The following is a 26,353-nucleotide window of genomic DNA, read 5'->3' as shown; positions in this document are numbered from 1 at the left end:
CAAGCTGTCCACAACATTAAAAATTCATTACGAAGAAAAGAAAAACACATGCTGCTCTACTACAATTCAATCCACAGTATGAATCTGTATACAGCAGAGCACTGCTTTTCATGTTTACCGGCAGTATCTGACAACACTTCCTGTTGCCATGTGTGAACATCCTGATGTAATAAGTGAAGAGTAACATCTGTCAGTCACTCACCTGCGTCTCTACGCTGCTTGTCGAATGCTGATCTGGAGCCTGTTCAGCCTCTGGCTCAGTTTTGAGTTCAGGCTCAGGAGCAGCAATCGGTGCTTTCACCTGCTCCTCACTTGGCCCCTTCACCTCCTTCCCCTCCTTCTTTCCTTTGTTCTTCCCCTTCTCCTTTTTCTTCCCCTTTTCCTCTTCCTTCTTCCCCTTTTCCTCTTCCTTCTTCTGCTTTTCCTCTGTCTTTTCCTCCTCTTTTTCCTTCTCCTTCTCTTTCTTCTTTGTCTCTTCTTTTACCTTCTCGTCTTCTTTCTTTTTTGCCTCCTCTTTTGGTTTCTCCTCCTCTTTCTTCTTTGTCTTTTCTGCCTCTTTAGCTTTTTCCTCTTCTTTCTTCTTTGCCTTCTCCTCCTCTCTCTTCTTTGCCCTTTCCTCTTCCTCTGCTTTCCTCTTTGCTTTTTCCTCTTCCTTCTTCTTTACCTTATCTTCCTTTTCTTTTTTCTTGGCGACCTTCTTGTCTACTTTTTCCTCCTCTTTCTTTGCGACCTCTGCTGCTCCTTTTTCTTTAACTTCTGGGGTCTCCTTTTCTTCCTCTTTAGTCTCCAATGTTTCCTTCTTTTCTACAGTGTGCTGTGCTTTCTCCTCTTTTGGCTCCTCTTTCTTTTTCTCTTTCTCCTCTTCCTTTTTTTCCTCCTCCTTTTTCACTTTGTCTTCATTCTTCTCCTCAACTTTCTTCTTGGCTTCTTTCTTTTTCTTTTTACTGCCCTTCTTCTCAACTTTTTCTTCCTCTTTCTTTTTATCCTCTTTTTGTTCAACTTTTTCTTCTTTCTTTGGCAGTTCTTTCACCTCAGGTTTTTCCTCCTCTGCTTTAGCTTCCTTCTCTTCACTTTTCACCTCTTCTACTTTCTGTTCTTCTGCCTTGTCAGCTTTTTCCTCTTTATCTGCCTTTTCCTCTCTGGCTTTCTCTGCCTCAAACCCCTCTCCCTCAGAGCCCTGCGAGCGGCGTTTGAGGAAAGATGAGAAGAGGCGAGACAGGCCTTTGCCAGCAGAGGTCCGGGTACGAGGCTTCAGCTGCTCCTCCTCAGGGGAGGTAGCTATGTCAGCCGGCCCAGGCTCAGAGGCCTGCCCCTGGGCCTTCTTACTCGACTGCTCCCCCTCCGGCTCGGATGATGCTGCCTTTGGCTTCTGATTGTTCTCTGGTTCGGGTTCGGGCTTGGCTCCACTGGCCTTCTGCTTGCCCTCAGTGTCCGCCTCACTCACCGCACTTGCCTCTGTTGTCATGGTAGCCACTGGGAAGGAGAACAGAAGGGAGTCAGAGATGGAGAAAGGTCACGGCGCTGTACACAGTGTGACAGTGCACAGCATGGCTATACTTGGAACACAACAAACAAGATTAGGAGCAGTGGACTATTAGCCTGTGTTTAGGAAACATCACGTTTCACTTTGCTGTGAATGGCAGGCCAAGGTACTATAATATCACTATATCTCTTTTGTTCTTGTTTGTGTATGTTTGACAACAAAAATGTACTGGTTGAACATTAATTTCATTGTCTTTACTTTTTTTTTTTTTGCACAATCGTGTAAGTGACTTACTTTTACTTTGTGACTTTTGGCTGGACAAAACAAGCACTTTTAAAACTGTCATGGGCATTTTCTCATAAAACTTTATAAGAAAAATAATCAGCAGATTAATTGACACTGAAAATAAGTTGGTTACATCTCTACAGACAAAACAAAACAAAGGTCAACAATTAACAACATTAATAACGTTGAATCTAAACTAATGAAAGAAAAGTATTTTTAATATGATAAGAGGCAATAGAGAACTTCATCTTTTATCATGCCAACAGGTTCATCTGCATACATGCTTTACCATTGTCACTTAATATTTTATCATTTTAGATGCTCTAATCAGGAATAATTTACATCCCAAGCTTTTTACAATAAGTAATTTACATTGCTGTTTAAATGTATTGTTAGCTGCCCACTCTGAGACTCATTCCATAAAACATGAAGCCAACTGCCTCCCACAGATTTTTTACCAGCTCAAACACACACACACACACACTTACTCACACATATACAGACATCACTTCACCACACAATAGCCTTCCTTGTTGAAGAGTGTCTGTGTCTACATTCAGTTCTGAGGGTAAGCTCACAAAGCTGCCTATCACAGACTCATTAAAACTCACTGACACAAAGGGGGCATTTTGCTGTGGAGCTGCCTATTAGCACCACCCGGCTCATCCTTGCCAACCAGGCCATGTCATCTAAGGCATCTACATACACACAGAGTTAGGACTGGTGATGGGATGATATACACCATGACATGATATAAAAAGGTAATTTGTCTGAGATTTCTCAAAACTTTTGGGACATAGCTTTTTGATAATATTATGTGCAACATACATGCAATTATGAAAATCTATCATTGGGACTGCTTTATTGCAAGATATGAATATGTATCATTTTTGCATAAGTATGATAATAATAAATATAATTTGAAAGACTTTTCAAATTAAAAAAACTTTCCAGACAATTTGCAGCCTTAAAAATTACAAGATATATGATGAATGATTAATAATCTAGGCCAATATGTGAGGAGAATTTGCAGAACAGCAATGCTCCTTTTTGATTACACATTAACACCGGATTTTGAAAAACGTCTGTTAGGGTTGTGTGATAACCTTAATCCAATAATATTACTGTGGGGTTTATATTTTTTTAAGCTTTCACATACGAACTGCAGCAATCAAAAACAATAGTAATGATGGTTTTAATTCATGCTTTTAACTCTGCAAATTTCGTGTTATCCAATGAGTCAAAGTCACACCACAAGGGCCTTTAAAGTTCATGAACACGACTGATTCAATGGTGTGGCAGCAGGATGACTATTCTGTTAAATTTAGAAACTTCAAATCACACAACCGACACTGCAGGTGTTATGCAATCACACACACACACACAACTCTCCCAAGTGAGATTTATCAGTTCCAGTGGCTCGCATCACAATCGATTCTCATCTTTAATGAGACGGACACGCATCCTGTCTGGACTAGGCCTCGTCTAATTGGTGACTAATGTTGCTGAGCTCGTCTCTTCCATATGTAGTTCAAGTCCTACTCTGTCTTTTATAGAGTGGGGGAGGGGATGCACTAGACAGACAGGCAGGCCAATCTTCCAGATGTACAGGGCCGCCCAAAAGGGTGCAGCCTGGCCCACTATACCATACACTTCCCGGTGGCACTGCGGGACAGCAGGAGAGGAGGAGGGGGTACGCACACAGACCAAATCCTCTTTAGCCCTCCCATTGTTTGTGTCCAGTGACCAATAACTGTGCTGCACACTATTACTAATCCTGCCTACCCTTCCCCCCACAAGACCCCCCATAGGCCTGTTCCCTAGGTCACCAAACACACACATATGCACACACACCGGTATGCATCAATGCCCATGGTCTCCTCTGGGTCTTTTAATGCTCTGTCATCTCAATTCTGATTGTCAGGAAACAGACATGCTCCTAATGGACCAGCTGAGCTTGTGTCTGCTGCCTACTCCATTTTGTGTTGGCTATCTAACATCTCTGCTATCAGCCAGCTGAGCAGGACCCTCCTGTATCATGACTGATTGAGACGGCGGCAGCCACACCACATGATCTCCCAATAAGGCATCAATCTCTCGCAATACTAAGCCTATTTCCTCTTTAGTGTGTTGGTAATTAGATGAAATATTGCTGTACTGTAAAGAAAAAATCTGCCCTCGATACTCCATAATTAGTGTCTCTAATGAGCTAAATTATAGATGAAGTAGGCCACCCTCTAGCAAGAGTGAGCCTGCAAAGAGCTGCAGGATCAGGTGCAAATACCAGGGCTGGGGTTCAATTAGGATCTGATTTACAGTTCATATCTGTGACTTTTAATTGAATCTAATGTTCCCACAGGAAGATCATTTGAAATTTGAAGAGCTTTGATACGACTCAGTGAACTTCACTCAAGGGAAAGAAGACACCACATTTAAATTGACTTCAAAGGAACAAGTGAGGTTCATTTTGCAGAAATTCTACATTTTCCATGTTTGAATTTAAGAAACACTAAAAATGGGGGCTGAGATTTATTGATAACATTCATTAAAATAATGAAAAAATGTTTTAGTAGATACTAACCAAGTGCATTAAACTGCTACAAACACCATAACTCATTATCCTTCCTCACTGTCTCACGTCATCAAGTTCAAAAAGACATTTTCAGGAATTTGTCTGGATACCAAAGGCTTGGCAGTGATACTGCAGTGCTGCTGTGTCTGTGTTGGTGTGTGTATGTGTGTGTAATAAAATGAGACAAGAGAGCTGAATGGGGAAGAGCTTGCAGAGGAGGAGAAGGAGGAGGTATAGTATATAAATAGCTACTTGTGCTCAGGATGCAGGGACTCATTAGTTCGCCTTTACAGACAAGCTCATATCTATTTCTGTTCTCAGTGTGCTACCCACGACATGCATATGCACATGTGCATACATGTGTGAACCGCCATAATCACGCACAATGCTTCATTTACAACTGAGAGAAGATTTACTTTGTTGTGAAAGAATTCACTTCCCCTTCCTCATCAGTATTGTCCGCTGACTGACCGGTGTCAGAGAGTCACAATAACTTTACCATGTAGGAATACGGGGACATAAAGAAAGCATGTTTCCTGGGTACTGAGAGAAGGCTTAAGGAATTAGAGGGAGTTTAGAGTTAATCATCCCCCAAGTGACCAAGTAAGATTATCTCCATCTATCTACCTGCCTACAGTATCTATCTCACTGTCTCCCTCCACTCTGGTTCTCTCTCTCTCTCTCTGTCTCAGTCAGTGGGCATCTGTGTGTGTGTGTGTGTGTGGGAGAGGGAGAAGAGCTGGCAGTAGGACAGTGGCGATCAGCTGTGCTGATTCATGGTTTTATGTGGGGCCCCGCCTACCTGGCTGAAAATCAACAGAAATGAACTGAAGGCCAAGATATCAGTCCTCTGGTATTAACCTCTCTGAGTAAACACTGACACACACGCCAACAAATACACTGGCACGTGTGAGGCTGTTTATGATTTAAGTTAACACACACATACACCTGCCTAGCAACTTCAGGAGCACACACAAAATGGGTAGACACTGCAGTCATTATTCATGTCTTTAATAATACATAATATGAGACTATAGAGAAAACTATGTAGATTTTTTTTTTTAAATGATCAAAGACTTTAAGGACTCTGTGGTACTATATCTCTTGTGTGAACTGGGGGGGGGGGGGGTCTACTTGTCTGTGTAAATCTATACCAAACCCAGTGCTAAAATAATCAATACACACAGATGGTCTCTGAGCCTGATGCTGTAACATGAACCAACATGGGAAAAGAATGAAGTAGCTTGATTGATTTAGTGTGGTCTCTCTGAAAGCAATTCTGAATCCATTTCCAACATTACTTCAGCCACAGCCCTCCATATATCTGTCCATCAAAACACATCATGAAAGAAGTGGGTTTTTTTATGTAGCATACACACATATTCCAGATCTTATTTATTAATTTCTTCAGGATCTAGAAACATTCCTGTAATTTACAACATTGAAAGTAAAAAAAAAACAATCTGCAATTTGATATCAGAAGTTGAAATTTGATTTTTTTTTTTTTCCCCATATAGTCTCAAATTGAGTCAAATTCATGGAGTCTTGTTCATGGGGAAAAGAGCATAGGAATCTGTTGCCTATTTAGTAATGCTCAGACAAACAGAGTAGTAGTCTAACCGCTCAAATGCATCATAACTCCCAAAAGAGGATTAACACCAGCAAGCTCTTCTGGGGCCTCAGTGACCTCACTCTCACACAGTGGAGCCAAAAACATCCTTCAGCATCACCTCAGCAGCTCTGTGTTCACAACACTGCTGATTCAGCAGTACAGGAGAGCACCCCCAAGCACCCAGGTCATTTCTCTGCCATTTTTTAACCTCTGTGCTCACTTGTGTTTCCCGTGCAAGCATTTGCCAGTCGAACCATCTCATCCTTCCTACGTCATATCTGCAGCGCTTCATAAAAGATTATCAGACTATATATATCCAGAAGTATCATCAATGGAGATGAGGCTTATTGGATGAGTTTCTCCTAAGTGCGTTCTGGGTGGTACAGTCATGTGTGCGCATACGAACAGACACATTCACATGCGTTGCCCTCCAGCAAAGATGGGTATTTTTAACCCTTACGCTCCTCTTAGGGTAAAAGCAAGTCATGTCAAGCAGAAAATGAAACCCCGGTGCAAAGCCATCTCTGAAACTGCATGAGAAAAGCAACAAACATCTGTGCATCTTGCAGAAAGATGCACAGATACACCTCAAAGGGAACAAGATGCTGACACAAGGAAACACACAAGCATCATCTGGAACAATTTGCATGATTTTCTCCCTCACATACCACACAGTAGCCTATGTTATCTATACTGTAGCTGCTTTATGTGAAGATAAGCCCTAGCTGGACAGAAAGCACTGAAGCTGATTAGTAAACATATTTGTTCCCATATAGTCATAATTTTCCAATTTTAATAAGGCACTGATTAAAAACAACTACAACGCCTACCATACTGTGTGTACTGATACAAAAACATTTCGTAATAGGTAAATCTAATGTAGCTATATCATGTGCAATGTGTGAACTGTGCGGTCTCTTTTGAGCAGTGTGATAACTTGCCTGCCCATTCATTTTCACAAAAACAACTCACACATGACGAAAACACATCACCACCTCCATCCCCCCCAGCACGGACTACTTTTGGCTGAGAGAGATGTTGTTATACTGGGCTATTTTAAGCAGATAAATATAATATTTAATCATTTTAATTTGCTTTAACAAAACATTATTTAACTGCCGCGTGGTAACAGGGAACAATACGACTTCAATTCCCAACTTTTCATTCAATTAAACCGATAAAGACTATGACGGGCTGTTATCGGAGCAACGTGCCAGGGTATTTAAACAATCTGTGTATGAAAATGGCGCCGAATGAGCAACAAAACAAATAAACACTAACTCATCTCAGCCGCCCAACCCCGCGCGCGAGTAAAATAAATCTTAAAATTTGGCTTACCTACTCTAGAAATAGCATCAAGGGGGGAAGCAAGCAGCGCAAAATCCGACAAAATCCTATATTCCCGCACGTTCAGAGGAGAAACAATGTTGCGGAGCCACACATGCTTTGTTGTGCCGAACGTGTCCGATGCTCGTAAAGGGGCGGAGCCTCACACTGAGCCTTGAACCGAGTTGACCAACTGAGAAACGACCCGCAAGTCCCACACACAAACCGCATGCCCAGGTGGAGGAGAAGGGCACAGCTTTACTGAGATGGCTGGTGATTGGAAGTGTTCATTGTCTCTAAATGTAAATCCATGATATAAAAATGCAGATTTAATATCAAAAAAGTTAAAAAAAAAAAACAAAAACAAAAAAAACAAAACACACACACACACACACACACACACACACACACACACTTACACACAAGAGACTCCTATTAACTGTCAAAATCTGCACTGAAATTACTGATTTCTACTCACATCTGTGGTTATTTTCTACCCCTGACAGGAAAATATTTACATTAATTGCCCACTTTTTTTTATTCACAGCTCATTACCATGTTGGGACAATACACAAGGCCTCATTACAAAAAAATTCCCAACAGGCATGGTGGAAGGCGTGCCAAAGAGTACAGTCATTAACACGGTACAATGTCCAGAAAGAGGCAGGAGGCCACAGGAATACTCTTGAGAGTCTTGCCCCGTCTTTTCAGAGTACCAGCGCGGTGCATTCATCTGCTCAGTGTGAGGGTGTCAGCACTCCGACCCTGAGCCAATTGGTGTGTTTAGTGACATGGGGACGGGTTTAAATTCACGAGGGAATGAGCACCAGCTGAAAATGGCGAGTCCACCGGCGGAGCATCTTATCTATGTTTAAAAAATTCAAAAATTCACATGTGCGTCTGATCACGTGCACACATACACATACAAGCTGTCTTTATGGACCCCGGCATGGTCCCCACCCATCTGCCTGACCCCATTAGGGCCATACGGCTCACAGGCAGAGGAGGGGGGGGGGGGGGGGGTAAAAGGGGGTTCATTATTCTCTAAACCACTCAGGGTCAGTCACCGTCACCTTTGTCTCACAGAGACAAGTTTGTGTGGTATGCACAGCAGTGACGCATGTCATTTATGGGCATTTTATCTGCTATTCCATGAAGAAACTGTCTTACCAGTTTAAAGGTTGCTCCACAAATCCTCCACTTAAGACAAAAAAAATGAGAGCGATCAAATGATATAGGAGGAAACAGAAAATATCTCTCAAGTATGGTGACAACTGATAATGGGGGGTCTCTTCTTTAGACTTTGATCACAGAGCAAAGTGACGACATATCAGCGACACAGCATCGCTCTGACCAGTGCTGTTAAACATTTACTGACACACAACACATCTCCCGGAAGAATACGACTTCTGGCTGTGCTTTAGTCTCAGGTGGAGGGAGAAGGACAGAGGGAGAGCAGGGAGGGAGGGAAACAAAGCCTATATGACACTACTGGCGTTGACTCCAGTTGCTTAGGAACCCCTGCCCTGCCCTGTGCCTATACTGCGAGGAGCAGGTGTTGAGCTGGACCCAGGAGAGGGAGGAGAGACGGAGAGAAGAGGGGAGGAGAACAGGAGCGGCACTCACAGACCCACTGTCCCCCGAGACAGCGACAGACTGGAACCACAGACTCTGAGACGACCCACTCACACAGCAGACACACCCCAAAGCACTGACTGACGCACACTTTCTGTTTTTTCTTTCCCCCGCCACTCTTTCCACAATTTTGTTCAAAAGCACAAGCAGACATGCACATGCGATGGTGCAGTGCTTTACTCCAGCTGAGTGCATGGGGGTTATGTTTGTTTGGAACATCTTTATCCCTCTCTGGCTCCATGGCTGAATGATTACATAACGTCCCATACCACTTCCATCAAATTCATCTCTCTTTTGACTTTCAGCTATGCATCTGGGTACGCATCACACACACATACCACACTGGCTCCCTTCCTATATTTAACTTAAATCTGCAGCTTTGAAAATGCTTTATATATGAATTTTGAGTGCATATGATGGAGGCATGGTTGCAGGGTTTTTTATTTGTGCTCAGAATCTGGGCGCTCAAGAGCACTGATGGGATGGATGGTAACAGGGCATCAATATTCATAGTGCGCCATTATGTTATTAAGAATTTATGAACAAGGAATGCTCCATGTTTCCAGCCCTTTCAGCCTGCAGACATGTTGTTCCTACTTCTTGTTTCAGGGCTGAGTCTGAAGGCTGAAACACCTCTGAGACTTTAAATTACTCTGTATGATGTTTATAAAGAGAAGAGTCAGGACCTTATGTTTCGTACATCAAATGTGTCCTGTGTTGCAGCCTAGAACAAAGAATTAGATGGAGCAACTTTATCAAAAAATGAATTATTCATAATGAATTACTCGTTTATTTTTTGCAGCTAGTAAATCTGCCATAAACATTTGCATCCATAAACAATGCAAACAGATTAGAGATGAAATGCTTACATTATGCAAATACTTGGATCTCTTCTGAGATTGAAAGCACTCATAAAGACAGTGTAAAAAGGAAAAAGCCCTCGAGCTCACAGCACATTGAACAAATTCTAGCCGACATTCCAGGGCCACCTAAGTACATGCTGCATTGTGGCCAATCAGCTGACGCTACTGTAACTGGCCAACTTGTCTTAGTTCACACTGCCACCTGGTGGAGAGATGCTGAGGTAAATTAACTTTTCACATACTGCTCATGGTGGTGATGGTCAATATGGTGGGACTGGTATCTCTATATGATTTACATCATGTTTAAGAATGTGACTGCAACATAATTACACTCCTAGAGTCTCCGTTATGCTGACACAGCCTAATCTGTTAATATAAACATGTGTATTTTGAGTCAACTTAAAAAAAAAAAAACCCTCCATGGTGAAAGCTTATTATCTATTGTGAGAGATGGAATCCCCACCAATCCTTCCCTACCTCAACACAGAGCTGTAACGCAGGCTGTGAGCATGTGTTCACTAGAGATAAAGCTGTGTTTGCGTCCAGATGCCTGAGGGTGACACGGTGACGCCACCCCTCCCAAAACTAGACTACTAATATGGGCGCCAGGAGGTCAACAAAAACTGTGTTAAAACAAACAAACAAAACCAAAAAAAAAAAAAAACTCAGCTACAAGCTTTCACTGGGATTTCTTTACACTGTCTTGTTTGGATCTGTGTGAAGAATTTAAAAAGGATGTCAAATTTGTAATTGTAACATAGCCTGATCATAAAATAGCACAACCTTTTTTTTATGAGATATGAAGAAATGGCAGAGGATGACAGATATAGTCAGTGTTTCACAAGGGATTCTAATATAGGACTTTTGAGCTGGAAGGCCTAAACCTGATACATGCATGCAGAAGATACCGATGGAGTCAGGAAAGTGTCTTTCTCATTTAGCTTAAATGGTTTTCGATACTCACATCACGTCCATGTAGAGGGTCATTGTGCAATGCATGGTCAGTCCAGGACAGGGTATCCAGGTGAGAGGTAAAGAAAGAGAAACAGAGGGAGAGTGTGTTAACGCAAGAAAATACCTTTTTTTTTTATCAATGTAACACATAAAAGACACAGGTTACAGCACACAGAGTCAAGGGGATGTACAAATATAAGGTCAACTTTTATTCTGCATAACAAATTACTTATGTTGCTCTTTATGTTATACTAAAGGTTGCCTGAACATGTTAACATGAATAGCTGTGTAACAGTATAACTTATATCTCTAGCATCAGCAAAACAAGGTGGAAACAATGTGCAAGGTTACAGGTTACCCAAATCAGTCAAATGAATAACATTAGGTAGTAAGTTGTACCTTTATTATATGAATAATAAACAGATCTGACACAGAATAATTGGCATAGTTGTTTCAGGTTAATTAGCCCACAGTCTGTAGCCTATGGATAGTTCTGGGCCCATGGTTTGTGTCAGGCTAAAGAAAGCAACCTTAAAAACAAACCTCCTGCAAACATGCCCGACCTTTTTTTTCCCCTCACCATGTACTCGCAAATTCACTGCAGGTTAGCAGTGCTTTGTAGTTTCCTATGTAGGCTAACACCACAAACATCACTGACCTCGTCGTGTTTGACATAATCCCTCTAAATACGGCGCCGTGAACTGTACACGAACTGCTGCCTTGTGCGAACGACAAACATGCAAAAACTCGCTAGGGAGAGAGAGAGAGAGAGAGAGAAAAAAAAAGGTGTGTGACACTAACAGTGCACAACATCAGTGTCTGAGTAAGCGAGTCATACCTGAGCAGACAGATGTGTCCCCTCTTCTGTGGGTTGTCCACCTTTAGTTTGATGCCATAGTTCCGGTGTTTCCCTTCAGAGGAACTTGTAAACTATCGATCTGGTTTCCACGCACTGGACGGGAGGAGAGAGAGAGAGAGAGAGAGAGAGGCGGTGACGCAGCTACGATGACGAAGCGTTAACTAATGATGGGTGGAGATCAGAGGTGGGAGCATTACTTCAAAATCACCTAGATTAGTCGCTCTGTTCTGCTCTGTAATGCTAGACTGGCAGCTGAAGAGGAAGCGAGAGATGCATCAGTGCAAGGCTGTTTACCATGACAGGTGAGATCAGGTGCAGTATTCTTCCTGCAGCACAGTGTTGGTTAGTGGGCGAATCCAAACCGCCTGAAAACAAACACCAAGGAGGAGTTTAGAGAAAAGTAGGCTACAGTGCAAAGCAGGTGAAGTAGTAGCAGCATGGGTTTATGTTTACCTGAGGGTGTCAGGATCAGGGCTGTGGCATTTGAAGAATGTGTGGTCAATCATTAAGCTTTTGTACAGCTGCTTCCAACTTTTCTGCCAGTTTGACTGGGTGATGATCACAAACAAGTCAGATATCAGAAAAAAAAACCCAGCCAAACCCACCTGCTCTCTATGCAGAGAGTCATGCCTGCACTGCACACATGGTTTCAGACTGTAATAATGTTCCACAAAGGGGCGCTGTGTGCATGTGTGGAGGGCTAATGTGCTAGTTTACAACGAAGTAAACTAAGTGTTTCGTGAACCAAGCAAACACATGAATAATTATTACTTTCTTATAAAACACATTAGTTTGTACAATAAAGTGGTACATTTACAGTGACCTTACCTATAGGCTATTTCTCCATCGGCGTCTCCTCAATAAAGCCGTGCTCCAAATGTATAAGGCCTACACAGAAATCCTAGCTGTGGCTCCATTTGATGACCTTCGATATCTCTGTAAAAAGATGAGTGAAATCTCAGAGGGTGCAGCAGACCTCAATCTAGCAGCTGCTACAGCTGGAGCATCTGTCTCAGTATTACCTAAAACCCAGTGGCCAGTGTTGGCACAATCCCAGTAGGTTTAGTCAAATATATCTGCATGGCCTTAAAGGCGTTCTTCGTCAATTTAGTATTGCACTTGATATTATTATTGCAATCTGACAGATAGATAGATAGATAGATAGATAGATAGATAGATAGATAGATAGAGAGAGAGAGAGAGAGAGAGAGAGAGAGAGAGAGAGAGAGAGAGAGAGAATATAATCTGATTCTGATATTCTGAGAATATCATGTCACAGTGTGGACAACCCCTCTCATCCATTATCATGCTGTACAGCCAGGATCCACCCAGTGTGATTAACTTCACACACTTAACTCCAGCCCTCTGGATGTCCCTACATGGAGATAAGAGCAACTGTCATCGCCCACAGACAGTTCACAAAAGTGCATGAATCATGAGTAGTGATACTGTTGCCCCCTGTTGAGTTTTTCTCTCACTGCATCACATAGGCCTAGTTATTCTGCAATCATAAAAGAGGGGATGAATGGATGGAAAATAGATAGATAGATAGATAGATAGATAGATAGATAGATAGATAGATAGATAGATAGATAGATAGATAGATAGATAGATAGATAGATACTTTTCGTGATCAGACAATGATCCCTAGCTGCAAGAATAAAGTGATGCCTACACATTAATAATTATGATCAGCATCATCCCCAAAATGGTCCATTCTGAATAATGAGTGCTTTTATTTTGGTGATTTTATGCTTACCTGTATTTACTAAACATAAAATTGAACAAAAATGTCTTTGTAAAATTAGCACAGGCCTATGTGACAAATTTCTTTCTTTCTTTTTTTTTTTCAAATTTGTGAAATAGCTTTTTTGTTTTTTTTTGTTTCCACAAGGTATTATGAGCAGGGTGATAATGGCCTCATTTGTGTTTAAAGGTTAAAGTACTTCGACTCAATTGGAGGATGCAAAGTTGAAAAAAAAAAAAAAAGTTTTACGGCGACTCCCGAGCTGGACCGAGATGAGTAAGATTCAGTCTCCGCTGAAAGCAGTGGGGCAGTCTATGATGTTTTACCAGGAAGAAAGCACAGCGTGTATGGTAACGCGAGTCCTCTGAGGGAATATGAACCACAGGGCGTCGTAAGACTCAAGTGTGAAGTTATGACTTTAATATGGCTGATAAGGGTCCTTTTTTAACTTCATGTATTATTTTTTACCTATCGGTTGGGGCCGCAATCTTCCAAATTCTTGAGGAGCCAAACTGGATAGCGTCCAGAGACAATTATATTCTGCAGAAGGAAAACGTTTTGAAGAAGTATGCCTGCTTAACAAAAGAGGATCTGGACGAAATTCTGGAGGTATGAACATATTTGTCCTTTATAGCAGGCTATAGGAGAGATAAACGCCATGTGAAAAAGAGTGTCCGGTTTATCCACACACCGCCGGGAAACTACATTTACCTGCGGTGTGGAAGATTGATCAACCAGAACTCCCATCAACTCTCATAAAGTTAAAAGTAAATAAGTGTACATGTATAGGCCTATACGTATTTATGTTTTTTTTTTATTTAAAAAAAAAAGAAAAAAAAAAAGACTGTATTTCAATAACCTCAAATTCGGGTCTACACACTATGACAAAGTGAATGAGAAGTTCCTCGTCTGTGTGGGCTATTCACGCCAGGACACCTCAGAACCTGTTTTTCCTGGTCAGGAGTTGGAAACACCCATTTTAAACACGGCTGAAGTGCGTCAGGTCGCTGTAAAGCTTAATGGCTACTAACAAGCTCTTTTGTTTGAACGTTGTTGTGTAAAATAATTAAGTTCAAGCATTCACAGTTTATTCCCCACATGGCAGTGTGCTACATGCAGGTACATGTCACCTTAACCACAAATATTTGAATGTTTGCTCAAGGTGTGTCCCGGTTTTAATGGCTGAACGAGATTTTTATAGGAGAATAAATACTGTAAAGTTCGACGTGTTTTGTCCGTATACAGTAAGGTATAAGGGAAAGTAGGGTGGGGATTGGGTGAGGGTGCATCCTAAACGTTTTTTTTTTGCCATTAAAAAAAATCATAGCCTAATCTATTCTAAGGACATGTTGATACAAGATGTCCCAATACCCAACGTTTGATTCAGACATTTTAAATCTCATGCACATTTAGCTTTTCCTGTTAGATTTTGAATTGGATGCTTTAAGTCCAAGACCTTCTGAAAATACTTTGGGTAAAACAAAACATGCTTGAGAAGATCATTTGGTCATTTGATATTTGCTCAAATGGTTTTCCACAGATAGTGTCAGAGGCTGCAGGTCAAGGTGTGACCATCACTGGGGACAAACATCTTAACACGTGGGACTGGGGGAACTCTGTCATCTTTGCTGCCACCATTGTCACAACAATAGGTTTGTATGAGATGTCATTTGGGACATATATTTTCAGATTCATTTTGTACATTATGTATTATTATTCTGATTACATAACTGTCTTTCGTATTCTACTAGAAATTGAAAAAAACATTTCCTTGAATGTTAACATAGAAACATCAAATGCACATTTGGTGGATTATCATGGTAACCCCTCAAATGTGCAGTGAATGTTCATTGTGCAACAGGATTCTTTGCAATTAATTAAACTGTGTAAGTAAGTAGTAGTAAATAAGTGTGTAAGACAAAGTGTGTAATACTTTTTACTTTCAACTGGGGAACCCAGATTTATATTCTTACCGCAGCGCTAAACTGTGTGTAAAAGTCTATAAAACTAGTTTTGTCATCTACAGGTTATGGGAATGTTGCCCCCAAAACTAAAGGTGGCCGCGTGTTCTGCATCCTGTATGGTCTGTGTGGGATCCCCCTATGTCTGGTATGGATAAGTGAATTGGGTTCATTCTTTGGAGACAGAGCCAAACGGCTGTCCCAGGTTCTGATCCGTAAAGGCATTTCCGTGGTAAGAAATGACTGAACTGCAGAGTAAATATTCATGCCAATATTTTAAGTCAGCCTCATGAAATTTACACAGTATACCACATGAATATTTATCTGTACAAATTCTGTTCTCTCTTCTGTCAGAAAAAGGTCCAGTTAACCTGCACAGCCTTGTTCCTATTATGGGGACTGATAGTGCACCTACTGATTCCTCCAATCGTATTCATGTCTCTGGAAGGATGGAGCTACCTGGAAGGGATCTATTTTTCTTTCATCACACTCACAACGGTTGGTTTTGGAGATTATGTGGCAGGTAGGTTTCATTTATGGCACAGGGTCAATCATTTGATCCAAGGGTTATGTTTCTGTGAAGTTATTTGTGTGTCTGTTTTTGTTTGGTCCTTTGTTAGAAAAGTCATGCAGGGTACCTACTTCTATTTCAGGTGTGAACCCAAACATCGAATACCCCAGACTATACAGAGTATTTGCAGAGTTATGGATCTACATGGGCCTTGCCTGGCTGTCTCTGTTCTTCAGCTGGAACGTCCACATGGTGGTGGAAGCTCACAAGGTGTTTAAGAAAAGGAGACACAGGCACAGGCATGAAGAGGAACCACAGCCTGTAGAGGACAAGTGCAACCCAGACGTGAAGCCGTCTGTCATCGACATCTTCGACTTCCTGTCCGAAAAGGAGGAAGACTACAGCACCGTCATCAAGGAGATTGGAATAACGGCAAAACATCAGACAGCAGACAACATCAATCGCTCAAAGAGTTGCAGCGACATTTTGACCCTGGATCACTCGCCACGTCACAGACGAATAATCAGCATCAGCGAAGTGTTCGTGAACGCAAAGGGTGACATTGACAAAGGTGACGAAGAGCAGAAGCTCTCTCTAATCCAGGAAAGCAAGGGAGGTCCTGAACCTGCAGACGACACAAGGACAGGAAATGTAGAGAACAACGACAGCGCTGCATTAGATTCAGACAGTTATGGTATCGTCTTCACTGTAACTGCCAAAGATGCTACAGAGGAACAAATTGCACAGCATCCTGATGGTGGGGGGACTAGGTTTAAAATATCTAAAGTAAATGAAGATTTGTTAATAGACAAAGATAAAGAAGGGTAAACCATGCTTTGTAAAGCTTCTCAGACCTTAACCGAAATAGTGGAACCAGACAAACTGTGTTAGGGGAAGGAGTTTTATTAGGAATTATAATATCATAAATACGGTTTTGCATTTAAGGAACAAACAGCATTTTGTGGAAATACTTCATTCAGCTATGCAAATTAAGGTTGCACTATCAAACGGTCCCCTGCTTAGTTTTATGGAACTTTCCGATTATTAGCTGCAAAATATACCCAGTGTATAAGTAAAATATTGGTTTTTGATCCAGTGCCTATCAAGATTTATGGTACAACATTGTGAGTCTATAACAAAAACAGCTATAGACATAAAACACATAGATTATTTCAAATCACAGTACAGGGCTTTATGAAACACAGTGCCAATAAGCAACTTTCCCTCAAAGGGAGCTGCTACAGTGGAGCCCATTAACACGCGGCCATCATCAACATACTCCTGGGTCACCACCGGCTGCTCTGAGAGAATGTTCTTGATCTTTATGATCTGGGGGAGACAGAAAAATGGGCAGACTGTCAGACAGATCCAAATAATAATGAAGCGGCATATTCTTAAGGTACACAAGACGAACCTCAGAGCCAGGTGGATCTTCAGGGTTATACGCTGCCAGCTTCTGGGAATTTGGATGACAGCCCAGCCAGACGTCACCTGTCTTGTGGTCCACTTCAATGTTATCACAAAGTGACCCAGCATGTACTGACTGGATGGAGACATTGCAACAACAATAAATGAGACTTGATGAGTATTTTCACTTGAAATAATGGTACAAAATGAGCAAAACATTCATTTGTATTAGCTCATCATTTTGAAATGTACATTTATTTGCTTTCTTCTAAGAGGTTAGATGTCCAGACTTTATGTAAGACATGGAGCTAAAGCAAGTAGCCGGTTATCTTAACACTTAAGACTGGAAACAGGAAACAACTGTTCTGGCTCTGTCCAAATACAGCCCACCATAGCAACTCTAAAATGTACTTATTAAACGATTTTGTCTTGTTTGTTTAAAGGGACAACGAGGAGTTTCTATTCGGTTATAAAAAAGTCTCACGTTAAAGGGACAACGAGGAGTTTTGGAAAAGCAAAGCGTTTTCACACTACATTTATGAGCCTCCGCGCGCACCGTAAAATTCTTTTGACCGGCGCAAGACAGACTCATGTTTTCATTCATCAAGAATTAAAGTCAGAGGTTCAAAGAGGTTCACATACCGTCGTAGTTCCGACCATAAACGGAGATTCAGCTGCGTTATTCTCATGACTCGTTGCGAAACCGAAAGTAAAAAACGCTGGTCGGCTCGACCAGCATCTCCGCCACCACTAATAATAACAAAATAACGATAGAGACAGAACGATGTATTTATCGAAAATGGGCCCATTAACAAGTGTGGGTAGCGGAGATTCATCCACATTAACGTGAGACTTTTTTATAACCGAATAGAAACTCCTCGTTGTCCCTTTAATGTGGATGAATCTCCGCTACCCACACTTGTTAATGGGCCCATTTTCGATAAATATATCGTTATGTCTCTATCGTTATTTTGTTATTATTAGTGGTGGCGGAAGTGCTGGTCGAGCCGACCAGCGTTTCCTTCGTTGCGAATCATGAGAATAACGCAGCCGCATCGCCGTTTATGGTCGGAACTACGGTGGTATGTGAACCTCTTTGAACCTCTGACTTTAATTATTGATGAATGAAAACATGAGTCCGTCTTGCGACCGGTCAAAGAAATGTACGGTGCGCGCGGAGGCTCATAAATGTAGTGTGAAAACGCTTCGCTTTTCCAAAACTCCTCGTTGTCCCTTTAACGTATATGTGGATAAGTGGAACAAAATACATTTTACTGTTTCAGTCATTAAGCTAAGCAAATACAAATGACTGCTGACAGATATGAGTGTGGTGCAGATCTTCCATCTATCCGTCAATAAGATTTACTTCCTAAGATGCTGAACTATTTGTGTAATTTCATTGTAGCCATGATGCAAGAAAAGAGAAGAAACCACAGTGATACCTTAATGTACACCAGCTGTTCTCCAGGTTTTCTTTCCAAAACGTCTATCTCATGGTCTACGATGTCTGAAACATAAATGTACCTACACAAAAAAACAAACAAAAAAACATTTCTGTATTATTTCAGCATTACGTAACAGGGTATGCAAACACAACCTTGTGTTTATCAGTTAAAAAACTGTGCAGGTACATCATCAGTGAATTCAGAAATGAACTGATAGTAACCGTTTGTCAGGTGACATGTTGATGCCATTTGGTGCCATAAAGCCAGTGGCAGCCACCCTCACTTCTTCTGGACTGTAGTATATCACATTGCAAAAGGGCACACCCAGTATGATTGTCAGAAAATGAAGCGCATCACTGAGGAAGTAGTGATCATTTGTGGCGTAGAAGCTCTCAACTCCAACTGCAAGAATGTCATTCACACTGGAAAATATGATAAGAAGAAAAACAGAAGCATATAGTGTTTGTCAAATGTAAACTCTGTAACACTTTAAAGTACTACTACAAAGAACAAACCTGTGGAGTAGAGGGTGAGTGATAGTTTTCAGGTGCACAAGTGTCTCGCCTCCAACAAAACTGAAGATCTCAACCTGGCTTTTTTGATGCTGGGGGTGATTGACAACAAACAGGTACACAGCGTCCTCTGCAAAGAAAGAGTAATGTGGACCTCAATATGGAAAAGTGTTTGAGTCTCACTGTTTCTTCACTGCAGTTCAACACCTGAGCAAAAATTGCAATTGATAATCTTTTGAGTCATTTTGCTAACACTCCTGGTTGACATAATAACAGTACTGCGTATGTATAGTTTTAAAACTACAGGACCCAGAAAATGACTATTGCTCTGTAGATCAATTTTTGATGAATGATCACGATCATGTATAACTCAGTGAAAACTGCATTGTTTCCTGTGACTTTTTCACAATAAAAGCCAGTTTGCTACTACCTGTGAATCAGCTAAATGTTTTGCCTCATATTTATAGCTATATGTTAATTCTTAGGAGGTCACTTGCTTTTGCATATGCATATGCAATTGGTTGTTTTTGTATGATTTTGCTCTGTTTAATTATAAACCAATGACTTTGTTTTTTTGTAGTTTTATGCTATAACAATATGATGAGTCAAAGGCCCAAAGAAAGGTGCCTAGTGCATTCCTACTTGTATGTTCAACATATGTTTTTACAATAATTGCAGCCATACAAAGACAATAACTTTTCTATTTTTCTATAATTGAACTCTGTACACTACCTGTCTCATCAGTGTATACACTAATGCCATGTGGGTTGAAAGAGCTCAGGTCCAGCTTTCCTTCGATTTTGAGCTCCACTGGGATTGGCTTTGGGTGCAGCAGATCCATCATGAACATTTGCCCTGGATCATCAGAGAATGAAGGCAATGGAGGATACTTCAGCCCCTGAGTGGAAAAACTTAAGGTAAGGTTACAGGTGCAGATCTGTCAGTTTGTCTTGAGGCAACTATCACAGAAACATTTTGTTTGAGAATTCTACCTCAAATATACTAGGTACATAATGACTTACCGAGCTAAAGAAGGCCAGTCCATCTTTAAGTATTGTGATATCCTCCGCCCCATACTCTGTACAAAATGAAACCTCTTTTAGTTCTTGCATTTTACAACCTTGACGTTACAAGACAAATATTCACTGACACTTGACCTACTGACAGTTTCCTGGACTTTGAACTCCTCAATTATGAGCAAATTTTACATATTCATATTGATCTAAACCACGACTAAAAATATACATTTCTAAAAGGGGACAGTGAAATGAATAGGAAGAACAAGATTGCTTACCAATGTTCTGTAAATATTGACATTTAAGGTGTTTCGGTGACACTTCTCTGGATGCAAGGGTCATTTCCCTACAGAGGTAGAATTAATCACAGGAATTAACAAGAAACAAAAAGACGTTTACATAAGACTTGCTATACCAAATTGTACTTGTAACGTGCTGCACTATTGCATTAAGACTTGTTCTTGTACTTCACATACAGCACATATAAACATAAACATTGAGAAGCTAATTTACTAAACTTCCACTTTACAGCCAGATAAAGTCTGTTGTTAACATCAAAAAGTAATAGATACTTACTGTAGTTTACGAAATCTATATCCAAGAAAAGCTGCAAAAGCAGCAACAACAACTGCAAGTAGTGCTTTCCTCATGGCTGCCATGTACACTTTAAGCCTTATGCAAGAACTCTTTATAAATGCATTTACAAAGTAGCACCACAGATGGTGCTAAAGTGTTTGTCCCAAGGTGCAGAATCCTCCTGACTCCAGGAAGTCTGGATGGGTTAATGCAGACTGTCTGTCACCATGATTATTCCAATGAAAACTTCTCATCCAGCAGCAAATGAGGGGCATCTTTCTTGTTGCAGCTTTTTTAAAGATGGCAAGTGTTTATTTAGCAATGACATCGCAAGATGCCAACACGCCTTGCAAAATATTAAAAGCAACAGAAATAAATATTTAGTAACTACAGGTCATGTGCAATATGAACATGGTACTTCTCATACACTATAATGTGAGAATGCCGCACGGTAGTAAGGAGGAAGCTGGGCAGACCTGAATATCTGGTTGGCCAGAAAACAAGACAAACTTGTGTGACTTAAGTTATGTAAAAAAAATACATGCGTAAGTATTGGTATATTGTTTTTCAAGCTGCGCATTAACCATTTGAGCTTACATGTAGTCATTATGCATGCTGCCTGCAGATTAACTGAACAACTTTTTTAGGGCATATTTGTCAAAACACAAGACAAGCTAGAGTTGACTCACTTTGTTTTAATATAGTCAAATAGAGAAATGTGACATTTATCAACAATTGCAAATCAAACATGAAAATGGCTTACGTTCATATTTTCAGGTGATCAGTTAAAAATATTATTTTCATGATACACAGCAAAACCACTTAATAAACTTCTTATTTGATAGAAAATATCATCATCCCAGCATTTATTTCACAATGGTTCATGTATTTAGTGAATCCAGTGTCTGAAACCATTTTGAAAATCAATATTACTATTAATCTAGATAACACTATACATCTATTTTCCTTTAGCTCCTGAGGAATCTTGAGATACTCTCATGGCATCTGAGAGACTTGAGGGTATTTCATCACATAGTTCAATAGGGCTAACTGTGTATTTCACATAATGCTCCAAGTGCTGCTATTCAAATCATCACATTAAATCTTGAGTACATTTTTATTATTTAACTTTCATTCATTTTCTCAGCTCACTGGGAATCATGCCTACTTCAGATCACAGACCAAGGCTTTATGAAACACAGAGCCAATGAGCAACTTCCCCCCATAGGTAGCTGCTACAGAGGAACCCATGATCACGTGACCGTCATCAGCGTACACCTGAGTCACCACTGGCTCATCGGAATGAATCTTCTGGATTTGGATGACCTGGGAAAAACATAGCGTATTATAATACATTGTAAATCTATGGATCATCTGTTTAAGTGAAGATGTAAAAAATCAACACACAAAGCACAATACATTTTATGTCTGTTTTGTCATAATTCTCACAATTGACCATCTGGTGAAAAGTGAATAGACAAACCTCTGATCCAGGTGGGTCCTTGGGGTCAAACATGAAAGCTTTCCATCCATTAGGGTGACAGCCTAACCACAGGTCACCTGTTTCTGGGTCAACCTCAATGTTGTCACAGAGTGATCCCACAGCCACTGACTGGTGAGACATCAAAGAGAAGGTTAGAATTATACTTGACTACATTGAATTACAATTCTAGCATGAGCTGACTTTGTATGTATAGTTGCAAGAAAAATATGTTACAATTGTGAAAGATTATAGAAACATTAAAGGGATAGTTCACCCTAGAATGATATTTCGCTCATTATCTACTCACCCTCATGTTGACTAAGGGCTGGAAGAATTATCAGAGTCCACCGTCCCTTCTCTTAGTTACAGGGGGTCTCGGCGTAGCAGTGAATTTCAATGCAACGGTTGCAAAGGGACACCGGAGCTCTTCGTAAAAAAACACACACAAAAAAACATCCAAATACCTCCATGATGCTCGTATGTAATGTCCGTCTTGTGCTGAAGCCCCAAATTGCGTAATTGTCCCGAAAAAAAATTAAATAAGTCTATATTTTAAGCTTGTTTGTAGCGGAAGCTTCTCGAAGCTCCTCTTCCTGGTCCGTCCAAATATCGCGTGATTCGCAGTAACCGCACTGACGCCGGCGCAAATCACGCGATATTTGGACGGACCAGGAAGAGGAGAAGAAGAAGAAGACGAGAAGCTTCCGCTACAAACAAGCTTAAAATATAGACTTATTTAATTTTTTTCGGGACAATTACGCAATTTGGGGCTTCAGCACAAGACGGACATTACATACGAGCATCATGGAGGTATTTGGATGTTTTTTTGTGTGTGTTTTTTTACGAAGAGCTCTGGTGTCCCTTTGCAACCGTTGCATTGAAATTCACTGCTACGCCGAGACCCCCTGTAACTAAGAGAAGGGACGGTGGACTCTGATAATTCTTCCAGCCCTTAGTCAACATGAGGGTGAGTAGATAATGAGCGAAATATCATTCTAGGGTGAACTATCCCTTTAAGTTTTTCTTTCACCTACAAAGTTATAGTTATAGGATAGCAACTGATAACTAACATGTTTAATTACCAAAGCACACTGTGCCAGTGGAAAAACAATTCTATGTAAAACATTTACCTTCACAGACACCAGTGTGTTGTCTTCTTTCCACTCCAACACGTGCACATTGTGGTCAAACAGATCTGCCATATATATATGTCTATAAACAAGAAACAATATGACAGTGAAGACATTCAGACATGTGAAGCATGAATGACCATGCATGACCCTGCGGCCCGTTCCTACCTTTTGTCTGGGGAGATATTGATGCCATTTGCGAAGTAATAACCCTCAGACACTACTTTTACTTCCTTGGGACTGTAGTACACAACATTAGCCCAAGGCTGACCAAGAAGAGGCTCCACCACACTTTTAAAGATCTCATTGGAAAAGTAGTGATCATTGGTTGCAAAGAAGCTATCCACACCCACCGCAACAATATCGTTGACACTGAAAAGAAAAAACAAACACAACAAATGACATGAAATCATTATTATTGATTACAATATAAAGTACATGTTGTTGTATAACTGTTAACTATGACTTTGAATAGTTTCGCAAATATTGTTTCAGACCCGTGAAGTAAATTGCAGTTCAGGTAGCCTACATTTTAAATTTGTCACCATACTCTACCTGTAGAGAAGTTCGTGCTTTATAGTTTTGAGATACACCAGGGAGTGGTCGTCCTCAACAAATCTGAAGACCTCTACTTGGCTTTTGTGTTCAGGATGATTGACAACAAACAGATATATTGTGTCATCTGATGAAAAACAAGGAAAGCGTTGTAGAAAAAAAGAGGACGCCTGTGATTTTTTAAAATTTGCACCGACATATCAAAAAGGGACTAGCACTGATTCTGTCAGTTTTTACATATATTATTTGGCATCTATACACACAGCAGGGTTGGCTGTTGTTAGCACTGTAGCCTCACAGCTAAGTTGTTCTGGGTTTTAACTGTGATATTCCAACCCTATAGAGTTGAGATTGATGGATGGATGTACAGACACACCTAATAGTGTGCTTTTGTCTTTCTAATACTATCCCAGCAACCTGAAGAGAACAGGTTTTGCTCACATGCATAAATACTATATTTGCTAAACTGCCTTCAGCACTTATACAGCCACACATAATTTTCCATCACATAGTACATTCTGGACTATTATTGAGAATATATGAGAGGTAGAAAAACCACTATACTAGGGGTTTCCCCTTAAATGAGACTTAAGACAACCCCATATAAATGCTGAGTGCTTACCACTTGGATCAGTGTATATACTGATGCCATGAGGATTGAACGACTCCAGATCAAAGTTCCTTGGCATACGCAGCTCCACTGGTTTCATCCGTGAATCTTGCAGATCGAGGGTGAAGATCTTTCCTGTCACATCTGCAGATGGCATTCCAGGATACTTCAAACCCTGGAGATATTAGAAATATATGAAATCACACAGGCTATAAAAAAAAATTGCACAACAAAATAAAGTACATACATCAAGTGAAAATGATCACTGAGAGTGAGTTGGAAAAAGCCAGTCCTTAGGTTAGATTTAGATACTGCTTTGACTTTTTTCTTTCTTTCCCAACATGTTTCTCTGTATCCTAAAACAAGCTGGTCAGGTAGGCTACATTTGAAAGAAAAAGGAAGATAAACGTTTGACCTTTAGGATAAGTTCATGGTTTTAAATAGGATCAAGAGAGATTTCTTTTTATCTTTGCAGACCACCAGAGGGATTAAACAAACATTATGTTGAGTTAGTTTTCTTTCTTAGACGGCAACAACAACCATAGGTCACAGATTGAAACCCGTGACTGAAACACTCAACTTGGACAGGTTGACATGACTTTTATTCTAAGTTGCTCTGTTCTTGTCTAATGACAGGAGGATTGCTTAACCTTTCAAACGTGCTTGGCTGCGCATCAACTCAAATACTTACAGTGCTGATAAAGGCGAGCCCGTCCCCAAGGATCGTTATATCCTCTGAGCCATAATCTGCAAATACAGAGAGCGAAGTTTACTGCATAGTGCTGTGATCTGCATTTTCAGCTTCATTCTGCTGTGGCGTTACTTACCCAGATTTTTAAGTGCAACACAGTTGGGAAGGTGATTCTGCTCCAGCTCCCTGGAGGCGAGGGTCCTTTTCCTGCAACGTTTTCAACATTCATCACCATTCGAAGGCACACAGCATAGCATAGCCTCGTTGTTGTTTTGGAGTTGTTTTCAACTTTACCTTAAATTGACAATCCTCTCTCCCAACAGCGCCGACAACGCGGCTATTACAAGCGAAATGAACACTAACTTTCCCATTTGGAAAACACACACCGCAAATCCCACAAACTTTGCAAGTGCTCAACACCCTGCAGCAGGGGCGTGGGCGTCAGCAAGGGGAGACTAATGCTGCTTTCACTGCTATCGGACATCACGGCTGCTCGAGTTTCTTTTGTTGATGAACAAAAAGAGAAGCCGTTCTACCTTTAATTTACAATTGCCTCAGTAACTTAAAACGGTTTGACTCGATTGATTTCACCTTCTTCATCCTGGGCCTCTAGGAAAATATAACTATTGGTTTACGTATCTCTCTATTAAACCGAACAGTTGTGCTTACGGAACGATCAGAAAAGCGAGAAAAGTTTTGGTGTTTATAATTTCCGATGTTTGAAAAGCACTTGAACGTCGCGTGATTCTAATTGGTTGGAGCCGCTTAAACTGGATCCAAGCTGCAGCTGATAACAACTCATATGTCACAAGTTCGCTTTAAAGTTGTAGCTAGTGAGCAGAAATGTGTTGAATTAGTTTTTATATGACTTCTGAGCACTGTTGCTAGTAGGCTAGTAGTAGTAGTATCCCACTTGTGTGGTTGTGGCATACGTGACGTTTAGCGTCTCCACACATGGCCCGTTTGCAGTAATGGGAAGAGTCATTGCATGGTGTTTTTGTCAGGCCTTTGGAAAACCTAACACTGCCTGCTTTGCCTTAACCTTTACATTTATATAAGAGCACATGCGTGTGAGTGATGACAAGACTCGACCTTTTACTATACTGTAATTAACTGAAAC

The 26,353-nt window shown here is 40.8% G+C and overlaps 3 protein-coding genes across 16 annotated transcripts in view; 1 reads left to right on the top strand and 2 right to left on the bottom strand.

Annotated features, from left to right (window-relative positions):
* LOC310999352 (uncharacterized protein) overlaps positions 1-11,653 on the bottom strand; it is a 33,021-nt gene extending 21,368 nt beyond the window's left edge. For 11 of the 14 annotated variants that reach the window (XR_014596041.1, XM_083989724.1, XM_083989726.1 and 8 more), the window contains exons 1-2: positions 7,295-7,409; positions 203-1,473 (exon numbers count right to left, since the gene is read on the bottom strand). Coding sequence is in view for 12 of the 14 variants with exons in the window: in XM_083989724.1 (XP_083845850.1) it covers positions 203-1,473; position 7,295 (1,272 nt within the window). In the remaining 2 variants the exon portion in view is untranslated. Of the gene's footprint in view, positions 1-202; positions 1,474-7,290; positions 7,412-8,448; positions 8,512-11,388; positions 11,481-11,568 lie in introns of those variants that run through there. The other 3 variants (XM_083989728.1, XM_083989723.1, XM_083989722.1) reach the window with 3 other exon arrangements.
* A 2,106-nt stretch (positions 11,654-13,759) lies between these two features.
* Positions 13,760-16,636, top strand: LOC310999354 (potassium channel subfamily K member 5-like; the record flags this gene model as incomplete). The annotated part of the gene is made up of 5 exons (XM_083989731.1): positions 13,760-13,945; positions 14,877-14,988; positions 15,363-15,529; positions 15,652-15,820; positions 15,951-16,636. The coding sequence occupies 5 exons, from the start codon at positions 13,760-13,762 to the stop codon at positions 16,634-16,636; spliced, it is 1,320 nt and encodes a 439-aa protein (XP_083845857.1).
* Positions 16,637-16,691: 55 nt separating this feature from the next.
* LOC310999728 (uncharacterized protein) lies at positions 16,692-25,664 on the bottom strand. Its single transcript, XM_083990284.1, has 18 exons — positions 25,528-25,664; positions 25,370-25,440; positions 25,234-25,289; positions 24,555-24,717; positions 23,933-24,059; positions 23,546-23,749; positions 23,378-23,459; positions 22,248-22,376; positions 21,933-22,090; positions 20,765-20,872; positions 20,467-20,534; positions 20,195-20,250; positions 19,905-20,070; positions 19,176-19,302; positions 18,882-19,082; positions 18,658-18,739; positions 17,223-17,351; positions 16,692-17,137 (listed from the first exon to the last, which is right to left on the bottom strand). The coding sequence occupies exons 1-18, from the start codon at positions 25,602-25,604 to the stop codon at positions 16,976-16,978; spliced, it is 2,166 nt and encodes a 721-aa protein (XP_083846410.1). The 5' UTR covers positions 25,605-25,664; the 3' UTR covers positions 16,692-16,975.
* Positions 25,665-26,353: the final 689 nt, after the last annotated feature.

Source organism: Trachurus trachurus (assembly GCF_905171665.1).
Source record: "Trachurus trachurus genome assembly, chromosome: 16".
Lineage (NCBI taxonomy): Eukaryota > Metazoa > Chordata > Actinopteri > Carangiformes > Carangidae > Trachurus > Trachurus trachurus.
This window is presented reverse-complemented; position numbering and strand designations above follow the sequence as displayed.

Coding starts and splice junctions, on each gene's coding strand:
- LOC310999728 (XM_083990284.1), bottom strand. CDS start 25,604: ATGGGAAAGTTAGTGTTCATTTCGCTTGTAATAGCCGCGTTGTCGGCG. Junction 19,303..19,904: donor TGTATACACTGATGAGACAG/GTAGTGTACAGA, acceptor CTTTCTTTGCAG/AGGACGCTGTGTACCTGTTT. Junction 17,138..17,222: donor AAGATCCACCTGGCTCTGAG/GTTCGTCTTGTG, acceptor TGTCTCCCCCAG/ATCATAAAGATCAAGAACAT.